At 53.1% G+C, this 12,496-nt stretch overlaps 1 protein-coding gene across 1 annotated transcript in view; it reads right to left on the bottom strand.

Annotated features, from left to right (window-relative positions):
• Window positions 1-3,800: 3,800 nt before the first annotated feature.
• The window catches only part of SDCBP2 (syndecan binding protein 2), a 19,324-nt gene continuing 10,628 nt past the window's right edge, over window positions 3,801-12,496 (bottom strand). The window contains exons 4-9 of the mRNA XM_004370495.2: window positions 11,404-11,504; window positions 8,974-9,132; window positions 8,127-8,302; window positions 7,875-8,046; window positions 4,575-4,666; window positions 3,801-4,329 (exon numbers count right to left, since the gene is read on the bottom strand). Coding sequence (XP_004370552.1) covers window positions 4,275-4,329; window positions 4,575-4,666; window positions 7,875-8,046; window positions 8,127-8,302; window positions 8,974-9,132; window positions 11,404-11,504 — 755 coding nt within the window. The 3' untranslated portion in view covers window positions 3,801-4,274. The remainder of the gene's footprint in view (window positions 4,330-4,574; window positions 4,667-7,874; window positions 8,047-8,126; window positions 8,303-8,973; window positions 9,133-11,403; window positions 11,505-12,496) is intronic.

The raw sequence follows: 12,496 nt of genomic DNA on the forward strand, positions 1-12,496 counted from the left end.
GGAGGCCCCACCCGGCCAGTGGCTCCTGCAGCCTGACCACTGATTGTAGGGGTGCCATTCTCCCTCTCACACGCACCCCTGGGCATCATCTTATTTATTTAGTTTTGGGTTTAGAACTCTGTTTTCAGAATGTAGACCAAGCATCAGGGTGCTGGGAGTAAAGGTTGGGGAAAGGAATCCCAAAACTTAGGCAAGAGGAAGGGGAAGGGAGAGCAGAGGGCAGGGAGCCGGCACATTGACTGCACCAGCCGCAGAGAGGTGAGGTGGTGAGGCGCCCCCGCCGGCCCTCTGCCCGCCTGGCCCTTCCAATACGCAAACCTGCTCAGGAAGTCTCTGGCTGTACTTATCTGGGGAGGCTGGGCTGGAGTCGCCAGGGAGCCCCTCATCGTCTGTCCCATTCCCCACTCACTCCATGCCTTCTCTCCAAGTCACCCTTGCCCTCAGCCCAGGTTTCGGGGCCAGTATTATCTTCTGAGATGGAGCGAACTGTGGCCTGCAGTGCAGGCAGCCGACCTGAAGACTCAGCGTGAAGTCTGGACCTGCTGGGCCTAGGGCTCCAGCCTCCCCAGGCTGCTCCCCACTTTGGGATTCAAAGACACAGTCAAGGCCACGGGCTGGAGCAAGGATGGTGGTGGGGCAGGAGGGGCAGAGGGCAGTGTGAGTCTGTGTCTGTCTCTTCATCCCAGGCCTTCCCCATAACCCATTTTCCTCCTGGCACTTCTGGGTATGTCTGATATAGAGCGGCCAGACAAGCCAGGGCTGGGGCGGGAACACTTGCCTAAGCTAAGCCTGAGCTCCAGTCTGGAGGATCCACCAGGACAAGGAGAGGAGACGGGCTGGGCACTTGGGGCTTCCCTAGCCTTCTGAGATGAGCCACTGCAATGGGGTCGCGGGGCTGGACTCAGGAGGCCTCAGCTTGTTTGAAAAGCCAGAGGCCATAGCCCTGGGAGGCTGCCCTGAGCTTCTCAGGGGCCTCGGGCCCCACTTCTGCTTTGCACTATGTTCACTTTGGGGCTTGGGTCTTCCCCATCCCAGGGTCTCTGGTGAGGTGGTCACTTGCTTTCTGGGTGAGGGTTCCTAGGTCTGTATACCTCTGGGGGATTCTGGCAGGATGACTCACAAGAGGGGATACTGAAGCCACGGTGACCCTCCCAGCCAAAGCAGGGTGCCCTGGGATGCGTTCCCCAGGAGCTGGGGACAGGAGACAGGAGCCCTGCAGCCCTGCCTGGCTCCCAGCCCAAGCCCCGTCTACCTGGAAGGTTCCCTGTCACCACCTGCTACCCCGGGACCACACCTGGGTCCTTCAGCAAAGCTGCTGGCATTTGAAGTTCATTACCATTATTATTTTATAGGAAACCCACTCCTCTCCACCCTCAGGGGTCACACCCATCTGGTCATCCCATCCACATTCAGAGGTTGTGGCCCCACATTTGGGGTGGGTTGGTGGGACCCTGTGTCTTACCCCTCTGGCCTAGGGGTCACTCCGGTTTTCTGCCACGGTTGCTTGCCCTCACCTCGCTGCTCTGCCAGGCATTACCTGACTCTTGGGCCCTGCCCTCGTCCTCTATGCCCTTCCGCTTGAGGGAGCACCTGCATGCGCTGGAATGGGCATCCGCTCAGCCATTGGGGCAGAGCGCCCCACCTGCCACGTGCTTTGTGCCTCCAAAGCCCCCCCTCAGTCAGGGCCTCAGACTCACCATCCTTTGTGGGGCACCCCCACACCTCAACCTGGCAATGCCTAGGGCTGGCTGGAGCTGTCCCACGGGACACTGGGGTCATGACCTGGAGGGGTCAGTGGACAAAACCCAATCCAAAGCAGAGCTGGGACTGGCACGGACCCAGCCTCCTGTGCCGTGAATTCATGAAACTGCGTAGTGTCTCATTAGAAATAATTCAAAGCTTTGCTGAGAAAATAAATGTATGACTATATTTGACGACATAAAATCTATATATTTTTCACCACTGGAATTTAGTGGAGCCGCATAGCCCCTCTGCTCCTGTCTGCATCGTGCCATCCTGTGGCCTTTCCTATCGTGTCTTGTGTTTTGGTGGCCGTGGTTGGGGCCGGGGCCGTGGTCCACTCTGGCCCTGTACTGGAGAAGCCACTTGTGAAGGGCTGAGCTATGTGCAGACCCAAGGCCTGGGGAGGGAAGGGGAGGGGGACTCTGCCACCCTCTACCCTGCTCTGGCCCTGCCTGTGCATGTCATCAGGGGCCCTAGCCCACAGTGTTGAAGGTCCTTCTCTTTTGAGGGTGTCTGGTGAGGCCTTCAGGAGGCTTCTCTTCAGCTTGTCAGTGTAGGAGGTGGCTCACTGCCCCAACCCCGGGACAGAGCTGGGACCACTTTGGTCGGGTGTCCCAGGCCAGGCCAGGCCCCGCCATGTGTACTTGTGTGTGTGCTCTGTATCTGCATCTATGCAAAGGGGGCTGCGCTGCCTGGGCAGCTCCGGTGGCAGAGGCTGGCCTGCTGGCTCAGGATGCAAGCCCTGACTATGCAATGGCACTGGGTGTGGGGCTGGGGGCCAGGCGAGGAGCTGGGCCGCCTGTTGAGAGTGCTCACCCTCCAAAGCTCCCCTTTCCTTCCTGCTTAGTACCTCCTCCTGGTGGACTGTGACCTTTTCTTCCTGACCTGGCATCTGGAGCAGAACTCTTTGGGGGCCTCTCATCTCAGCCTCCAGCCAGAGCTGATTAAGTCCTGAGGCACCTGGAGCTGGTCCCTTGGAGCCAAGTGGCCAGCAATGGCTTCTCCTTAGTTCTAGGACCGGGGGCCAGAGTGGCCCAGGCTCCGGCAGGAATGGGTATCTAGGGCTGGACATCTGCGGAGAGCTGGCCTCCGGCAGAGGGTACCAAAAATGTCTCCCAGGGAGTAACTTAGCTTTTCACCGAAACACCCTTCCTAATTGCCACGAGCACAGGGGCATCTGGCAGCGCCTTGGGGAGGGGCAGGGCAGATTGCAAGGTTCTAGGGCAAAAGCCTACTGAGGTGCCTCTGCCCGGTGAACTGTGAACCCCTCTCTGGCCTAGGGGGTAACACAAATGAGTCACAGTGCACTCCTACATTAGCCCGTCCCCTAAGCAAGAATCCACGGGGACTGGGGAGGGGGGAGGGCGGGGAGGGGCCTTCACTCTTGTCTTGTTTGTCCTTTGATTCAGACAGAGCTGTACCTGCAGCAGACAGCTCTGAATTAAAGCATGAAAACACAGCAAGACCCTTCTTTATAGTGTGTCTTTTCTCTGAGGTGGGGGGAACTCGGACTTTGCTCACCATGTTCGCAGAGAGAAAAGCCGACCAGACAGAGCTCTCTCCCAATGTCCAGCCACGTGCTGGTTCCAGCTCTGCCACGCATCTGCGTGGATCTGCGGCTTCACGTGCCCTCCTCTCTCCACTGGGTCGGCAAGGAAGCTAGACCTGCCTCCCCTCAGCCTTGAGGGTCAGACCTGCTGGGCACTTCAGGAATGTCACATTGCATCCTCCCCAACCCCCTCCCAAGTGGGTTCTTATTCCCATTTTGCAGATGCAGAAACAGACCGAGGTCACTCAGCAGTGGAATGCTCCAAAGCTGTCTCCCCATCAGACCTGCTGCCTCTGCAGACCTCAAACTGTCCCCACTACTGTAGCTGTCCCTGTGTACAGCTGGCAGGGCAGCATCTCACCGCGGCACAGCCATGTCACTGCTCCCAGAGGGAACGCGTAGGAAGGCCTTGGTCTCACCACTGCTAAACAGAGTCAGCCTTGGCATGTCATGGGACCAAGGATGACCTTTGAGGAAGGGGCTTTACTTAAAATCATATCTTTATTCCAAAGACAGTCAAGAGTTATAGCTGCGTACAGTGTGTGACAAAGATCAAGTAAAGGCACAAGGAGATAGTCTCACCAAGAATGTATTTCTGTTCTCTCAAAACCTGTCACCGTTGTCCTGGTAGAGGCAAACAGCCAGAAAGGGGCCCAGCTGCAACTCTAAGATGTGTTTGGCTGGCCCTAAGTGTGCCCAGCATTTCAATGAGCACAGAGTCTCTGAGCCTGCAGGTCCTGCACCAGCCGTAGCCCAGTCAAGAGCTCTGAGGCTCCAAGGAGGCCTGTGTGTGTAAATGACAAATCCCTGCCATTCCATGTCCACTCTGCCTGGAATGCCCCCTCTCCCCTCCCCCCGCAGCAGCCCCCCCAGGCACACAACCCCAGGCAGTGAGCCAGCTGCACCCTGTCATCCCAGGACACCGCCCTTTCCTGCAGAAGGATGAGAAAGGGCGAGAGGCCCGAGCTGCCCCTCTGTAGCCTCAGACATCTGGGATGGAGTGGTCCATGGTGTGCTGGAGCAGGCTCGGGGACAACCTGGGTATGGAAATGATGACAGTGGTCAAAACTGACAATGTCTTCTCCCTTGAGGACTGTGCCTCCCCATATGGGCTTTCAATTCCTAAGACTTTCAAATCACCCAAAGTCACCAACAACCTTAAAGGGGCCAGGGCAAAGGGGAGGCCAGGGCAGGCTGCTGGGGGCGGCCAGGCCTGTCTGAGCCCAGGTGTGCCCTGGGAGGTGGAGAGGGAGGAGGGAAGGCAGGGAGGACGCAGTCTTACTTTTTGACCATGTGCTCGTAGATCATGGTGGGGATGATGGTCAGGGTGATGACTTTCCCGGCCATGGCCAGGATCTCCCCGATCTTTTTGTCCTGGAAACAAGGCAAGTGAGTGGTCACCCTGTGGGCACCTCTGTGCAGGGGTCAGGGTGGCCGCTGCTAGAGGCAGCCGACTGACACCTGACTGCAGGCGCAGGGCTGCCTCAGACCTGAGCCTGCCAGGGCAGGGTCCCAGGCAGCCCTCCAGGTAAGTGTTGGTTGAGCAAGAGCATCAGCCTCTGGGCCACTCCCCACCCTCTTGAAGGCTAGTTGTATGAGGCTCCTTGGGTGGTTCTTAGGCTGGGTTCTCTAGAGAAGCAAAACCAGTGAAGTGTATACATATATATCAATAGAGATTTATCTCAAGGAAATGGCTCACATGGTTGTAGAGGCTGGCAAGTCCCAAGTCCATGGGTCAAGTGTCAGGCTGGAGGCTTCTCCTGACTCACGTAGCTGCAGGGGCTGACGAACCCAAGACTGGCAGGTCAGATGGCAGGCCGCTGGTTCACAGGCTTTGGAGGCCAACGAATCGCAAGATTGGCAGGCAATACAGCAGGATGCTGGCTCAAGTCCCAAGAACCGGAGGTCAGATGATGATGAGCCAGATGCAGGATCCAGAGCGAGCAAAAGCCAGCGAGCTTTGCCAGAACATCCACATATATTGGATGCAGGCCACACCCCCAAGGAAACTCCTTTTCAACTGAACGGCTGATCACATCAGATCACATCATAGAGGTGATTACATTATATCACAAAATGGAGGATAACTACATCATTACATAACTGCCAAACCACTAAGAATCATGACCCAGCCAAGTTGACACACAACCTTAACCATCACAGGTGGGCTGACACGTAACAGGGCCTCATGAAGGTTACTCTCCTTCTCCTTCTCCTTCCCCTAAAGCATTCCCAGAGCCTCATGAGGCCCGCATTTTCTATCCCAGATCCCTGGCCCCAAATAAGTTCAGGTTCTGGCCCCAAAGCACAAGCGAGACAGGAAGCACAACCACCCACTCTCCGGGCACTGTCAGCCAGCCAGCCTGAGCCAGGCCTCACATGGGACCTCTTTCTCTTACATCTTGGAGATCCATGAAAAGAGAAAGGCCTGCAGAAACCACTCAGATCATGGGGAGAGCCAGGAACTAAGTCTTTAAGCAAAGTGTGTTGGTGTCTAAACACTAAAACTGTGGCCATACAAGAGCCTTGGCCCCTTCCTCAGAACCTAGTGACCTTCACCTTACACATACATCTTACTTGCTTATGTGTTTTCTTAGCTGCTCCAAAATAAATGGGAGAGATGTGTTAGACAGGATTAGTGATGACCACAGGGAAGAAACAGATAATCTTTGAAAAGATAAATGAACTCAAGAAGCATAGCTCTCTGGAGCCCTCAGTAAAGGGACAAGCCCAGTCCCTAAGGACTTCACAGCGCCACGGTTTGGTCAACACCTCGAGCCATCAGTGAGGATGACAGCATCTGCAGCACATTTTAGAATGACTGCTCTCCAGAACAGTGAAGATGAAAGAGGGGTGAATTTGCGCCACATCAGGAAAATCCAGCTGCTCACGACGCGGTTCCCTTCCGATGACTGTGGTAAGTCAGTTCTCATGTCAGTCAAATACGTCATTTTTTTTTTTTTTAGTTTTCATTATTACTGCCTTTTATGATCAGTATCTTTATAAATGCTGTCTTTATTTGTCTTTGGAGGTTGGAAACATTACATATAAACTTACAGCTATGATGACATTAGCAAATACACACTGCGACACTGTATGTAGTACATATTACTAACGATAAGATGTACCAAAAAAAAAGGGACAGTTGTAAGCGCGATTCCTCGTAATTCAATTAAGTCGTAAACTGGGGACTACCTGTATCGTTATTGTTGTATCTACTTCTTAAGTAAGATGAGTATCCTTTAGATTGTCATGCTTGATCCCAGGGGAAGGGAGAAGATGCAGCAGGAGCGATCTTAGACATTAGGAAGAACCCCCGGATCACAGTGATCATGAGCCACCAGAACAAGCCTTCAAGGAGGGTGGGGAAGACTGACAAGCACTGAGAATCAGACCATGTGCGAAAGGAATGGTTTGGGGAGGGCCCTCATGGGGAAGGAGGCCTGTGCCAGCTGTGGAGTGAGGTGCCTCTGCCCAGGCCACCTCTGGGAGACTGAGGGCTCTCAGCCTAAAGCACAACTGGGACCGAGAACTGCTCTTCGGTTTAAGTGGCATGAAGTCAGGATAAAACCACCGAACCGAACGCCGTGTGACTCATCATCGTCCAAGGTCCAGGAGGCAGCAGGAGTCATCGCAAAGGCACCCACACAATCCATATGCACAGCACCATTCCTAGAGTACTCGCTCCTTCTTGTATGTTAAAGGAAAAACTCGCCCACACCACCCAAACTCACTGCCAACAAGTTGATTCTGACTCATAGCGACCCTGTAGGACAGAGTAGAATTGCCCCATAGGATTTCCAAGGCTGTAAATCATTACAGGAGCAGACTGCCACATCATTCCTCCACAGAGCGGCTGGTGGGTTTGAACTGCTCACCATTTGGTTGGCAGCTGAGCGCTTTAACCACTGTGCCACCAGGGCTCCTTTCACCCCACACACCTGCCTTGAAAAATGAACGAAGGCCAGAGATGGGTCTTCAAATAACCATTTAAAAAATATTCTTACTACCCGAACGTGATTCAGTGTGCAAACAAGTGCCACGCAGAGTGAGGAGGCATCAATGCAGCCAGAAGCCACCTGGGTCCCCGCGTCCTCACCTGGGTGCACACGTGCTTACACACACCATCGCACCCCCTCCTTCTGTCATACCGCTGGCCTCTATATGTTAGTGACAGTAAAACTAGTTGCCCTTGAGTCGACTTTGACCCCATGCGTGTCAGAGTTGAACTGTGCGCTGTAGGATTTTCAATGGCTGATTTTTTAGAAGTAGATCACCAGGCCTTTCTTTCGAGGCACCTTGGAGTGGACTCCAACCTCCAGCCTCTCGGTTAGCAGCTGAGCCCATTAACCATTTGCACCACCCAAGGTCTCCATAAGTGACAGTAGCCAATATTTACTGAGCATTTACTATGTGCCTGGCACTGTGCTTGGAGCTCTTTGTACATTGTCTCATTGAATCTTCCCAACAAGCTTAGGATGAGGAGATTGAGGCTCAGAGGGGGCAGCAGCCCGCACATGGACTTGATCCTTCCCATCCCCCAGCAGAACCTCTCAGCCCTGGAATCTTGGCCACTGCCTACCTTCAGCCCAATGACGTTCTGCCCGTTCACCTCGCAGATGTAGTGGTTGGTGAGCAGCCCGTTGTGGGCCGCTGAGCTCCCTTTGACCACAGAGATGATCTTCCCATTCTTGATGAAGAAGCCGACCTGGCCCGTGCTGTCCTTGTGCATGATGACAGTCCGCTGGAACGGCCTGACCGGGAGGGACAGTGAGCTGGGCTTGGGCACCGGGCTGGGGTTGGACAGAGAGGCTCCGGCGGCCTGGCTGCTCACCTGTCCCGAACGATCATGATGATCTTCTCCGCTGACGCCTTCTTCACCACCCGGTGGGCTTTGTCTGTGCTCCAGCCGGCACAGTCGCGCCCATCGATCTGCAGAATCTGGTCCCCGAAGCGCAGCCCCACGAGGGATGCAGGGGTGTTGGCCTGGACCAGCTGCACAAAGATGCCCTGGGGGAGGCAGGCCCTGAGTCCGCTCGCCGTGCCCCAGCCCTGACTCTAGTTCATCCTCCCACTGTCTTTTTCCTCCTGGTGCTTTGGGGGCCTACAGAGTATCAGAACTACTGCTCTTCACTGCAGGTACAACAGCAGGGACCAGTTTCCTGAAAAGACAACGCTCCAGGCCACGTGGCTAGGAGGTGCTGTGTCTGGGTTTCAACACTGGCTAGAGGCTGCACCCCTAACCTCTACGCTGCCCTGCCTCTCATAAAGGCATTCAGCTATCACTGCCTTCTACTGTCTATACAAGCTGGTCGCCAAATGCCTTTGAGTTGGTAGAAGTGGGGGAGCTCTAAGCGACAGGAGCCTACCGAGGGGAAGGTGAGCGGTCCCTGCGACAACCTAGCACCAGCCCTGGGGCTTTGGGGGCGGGAAGAGCCTGAGCTTAGGGATCAGGAGGAGCTCGGTTCAGGCCCCCTATCTGCACCTTTCTGTGGACTGGGACCGCTCGCCCCGAGCCCGGGGAGGGGAAGACGCCCAACCCCACGCCATCCAATGTGCGCAGTCGCCTCTCGGGTTGCTAGGCGACTGTGTGGGGAGCGCGTCCCGCTCGGGCTGTGGGCGCAGCCCACCGCGATGCGCTTGCCCCGTAAGCCCCCTTGTCCCGTCCTGCCCCGCCGTACCTTGTCGATGGCCCGCAACCGCAACCCAGTTCTGCCCCGCTCGTCCTTGCACAGGTGGATCTCGCGCACCCCGGACTTGATCTCCGCACGCCGCGCACCCAGGCTATCTCCGGACACCGGCGCCACCACCATGCCTAGCGACGGGCCCGAGGCCGCTGTCTGCAGACACCAGTGGAAAAGGGTCAGCCTGGGCCTCTGGGGCCTCGTGCGGCATGTCTACCGCAGTGGGTGTAGAGAGGGAGGAGGGATGGAGAGGATCCTAGGCTCCTGCCCCACCCCCTTCTACTGTCCCACCACCCCCACCACACACTTCTCCAGTTGCGGAAAGGGGACGCGGCTCCAGGAGGCCACTAGGGGGCGACAAAGCCAGGCCCCTAGAAATAGGCACTCCAGAAAACAGTTTGACAATTTCTTAAAAACACTAAAGATACACTTATCATGTGACCCAAAATTGCACTCTTGGGCATTTATCCCAGAGAAATTAAAACTTACGTCTTCACAAAAACCCGTACAGGGACATCTATAAGACCTTTATTCGTAATAGACTAAAAACTGGCAAAATGTCCCTCAATTGCAGTACATCCATACCATGGAACACTACTCGGTAATAAAAAGGAAAGAACTGTTGTGACACATAACAAGTTGGGTGGGTCTTTAGGGCATCATACTGAGCCAAAAAAAAAAAAAAATCCAATCTCAAAAGGTCACATACTGTATGATTCCACTTATATAACATTCTGAAATTGCAAAATCATAGAGACGGAAAACAGATTAATGAGTCAGGGGTTAACGGTGTGGATGGGTCTGGCTACAAAAAGGTGGCATGAAGGAGATCTTTGAGTTGATAGGATAGTTCTGTATCTTGACGTCGGTGGTTACATGAGTCTATACAAGTGATGACAACTATACACACACATTGTACCAATGAAAATTCCTGGGTTTGATATTATATTAGTGGTTAAAGAGCTTGACTGCTAACCAAAAGGTCAGCAGTTTGAACCCATCAGCTGCTGCCTGGAAACCCTATGGGGCAGTTCTACTCTGTCCTATAGGGTCGCTATGAGTCGGAATCCACTCATTGGCAATGGGTTTGGGTTTTTTTAATTTGTTTTATGTAAAATGTAATCATTGGGGGAAACTGAGTGAAGGGTACAAAGGACTTCTCTGTACTATCATTGCAACTTCCTGTGAATCTATGATTGTTTCAAGATAAAAAGTTAAAAACTAATGAAAAATTTTAAAACTATAAACATTCATGTATCTATCAAAATTTGACTGCATTTATGTTTTAATAATTGGAACAAGTAATGATTAAATCACCTGATTAAAATTGAACTATACACAACATGATCTCCTTCTCTTCATGTTTGTGTTTCACAGCGTAAAGAGGGTCATTTTGCAAAAACACCCAGAGCATCGTGTTTTTCTCAGGGTCCCACATGACCTCATCCTTGGCTATCTTCTCCTGTTGGGTTGCTAACCAGTCTGGCCCTGGGAGATCCTCATTTGTCAGTGGATACGTACGTGGCTGTGGCAATCCTCCATCAACACTTCCATCAACTGCATGAAATTCTCCAGCCTTAGCAAGGTTTGCAGTTGCACTTTGGTTATAATTCAGTCAGGGAGAGGCTGGCAGACAAAGACGCTGACACATGGCCCCCCAGGGATGCTAGAACTAATTAGGAGGGGTTTGAGTGGCAACTGCTTTTAGAAGTGAAGACAATTTCAGTAGTGAATATTTCTGTGTTAGGGTCTTTTGCTCCCCTAAGCCATGAAGAGCGGGAACCAAGAAATATTATTTAATTTGGGGACAAGTGGATGACAAGCTCCTCCCCTCTCAGCTCTGCCTGTCCCTTGCAGCTGCTTTCAAGTCACAGGCAGTTCTCCAGTAGAAGCCCCCCAGGCTGAGGCTGGGTTAATGTCCTCCCTTCTCATCCACCAGGCTCAGGTCAGCATCCTGAAGCCAGAGGTCAAAGAGCAGACTCTGGCCCTCCAGCCCCAGGTCCACAGGAAGACAAGAAACCCCACTACTCTTTTAATGACAGCTCAAAATGAAAAGTGCCATTAAGAAACAGAGCCACAGTCAACAATTACTTTAAAACAAAAAAGAGAATGTAAGGAGGCAGGGAAACTAGATTAATGAAAATAGAACAACCAGAACAGAAATATTGAGAACGTTCACCACTGTGAAGAATGTAACCAATATCACTGAACAATTTGTGTAGAAATTGTTGAAGGGGAACCTAAACTGCTGTGTAAACACAAAAAACACAATAAAATATTATTTAAAAAAGAAACAGAGCCACAGAATGCTGGGGACAGAGGGGATTCCAGCACAGAGGAAAAGGAAGTCTGTTTAAACGTCAGGACCAAGAAGGAGGAAGAGTTGGGATATTCTGTGCCCATGTTAGGCAAGAGACAAACACATACACTGTCACCCTCTGGAATTTGAGGCAGGTTCTGCTGAACTTCTTGACTGGAGAGGGAAAGGCCCATATAGCTTCCCAATTCTGCCAGGTTGGGATACAAAACTGATTGGGAAGGGAAGAAAGAAAGAAGACAGGTGTTATTGCGGGCACAGGCTTACCTCTGCCTTCTGGCTCTCTGTGCTCACGGAGGCTGTCGGCCTCATTTTTGTTAAGAAACACCAGTACCAGTTGCTGTGAAGTCAACTCTAACTCATGGCAACTTCACATGTGTCAGAGTAGAACTGTGCTCCATAGGGTTTTCAATGGCTGATTTTTTCAAAGTATATCACCAGATCTTTCTTCCAAGGTTTCTCTGGGTGGACTCGAACTTCCAAACTGAGCACGTTAACTGATGGCACCACCCAGACGCTCCTCATTAAGAGACAGGGCCTAGGGACACTGTTTATTCCCAGGAATGCAGTGTATCCTGAGAATACTGTGTATATCCAAACACTGTGTACCCTTGGGAATGCTCATGTCCTGGAGAATGCTGTGAGTGCCCAGGACCACAGGAGCTGTGGGAGAGAGGCAGGACCACTTGCCATTGATGTGGGTCCTCTCCTCGGAAGGTCTGAGGTACAGGGGTCTGCCTTTCTCCCAGAGGGAGCATGGGACATGGAGCCCCTCATGTATCACTTGTGATATTCAACTTAACTGACTTTGTCAATGGCCAGCTGGTGCTGGGGCCACGAGGCTCTGCTCTTAAGGACTCCACAGGCTGCCGGGGAGGCGGATAGCTCAGGCGGGAGGAACATGCACAGTGAGGTGGGAAAGAGTGCGGACTTTGCAGCTGGGCCTGAGTTCAAGTCTGCTACCACAGCACCTGAATCAAGACTACCACGGACAATTCTAGGGACCACCACTCACATCCTGGTCTCCCTACGCAGCCTCAGTGAGGTGGCCCTAAATCAGGGTGGCCACTGCCCTCACTGAGCCTCAGTTTGCTCAGCGACCTCCTCAGAGGGTTGTAGTGGAGGTGAAATGGGCACGCGCAGTGGCAGGCGAGTGAGAACGTGGGGAAAGGCCAAGGTGAGAACTCGGGGAAAGGCCAAGGT

The sequence above is a fragment of the Trichechus manatus genome, unplaced genomic scaffold (assembly GCF_000243295.1).
Source record: "Trichechus manatus latirostris isolate Lorelei unplaced genomic scaffold, TriManLat1.0 scaffold00008, whole genome shotgun sequence".
NCBI classification, from domain to species: Eukaryota; Metazoa; Chordata; class Mammalia; order Sirenia; family Trichechidae; genus Trichechus; species Trichechus manatus.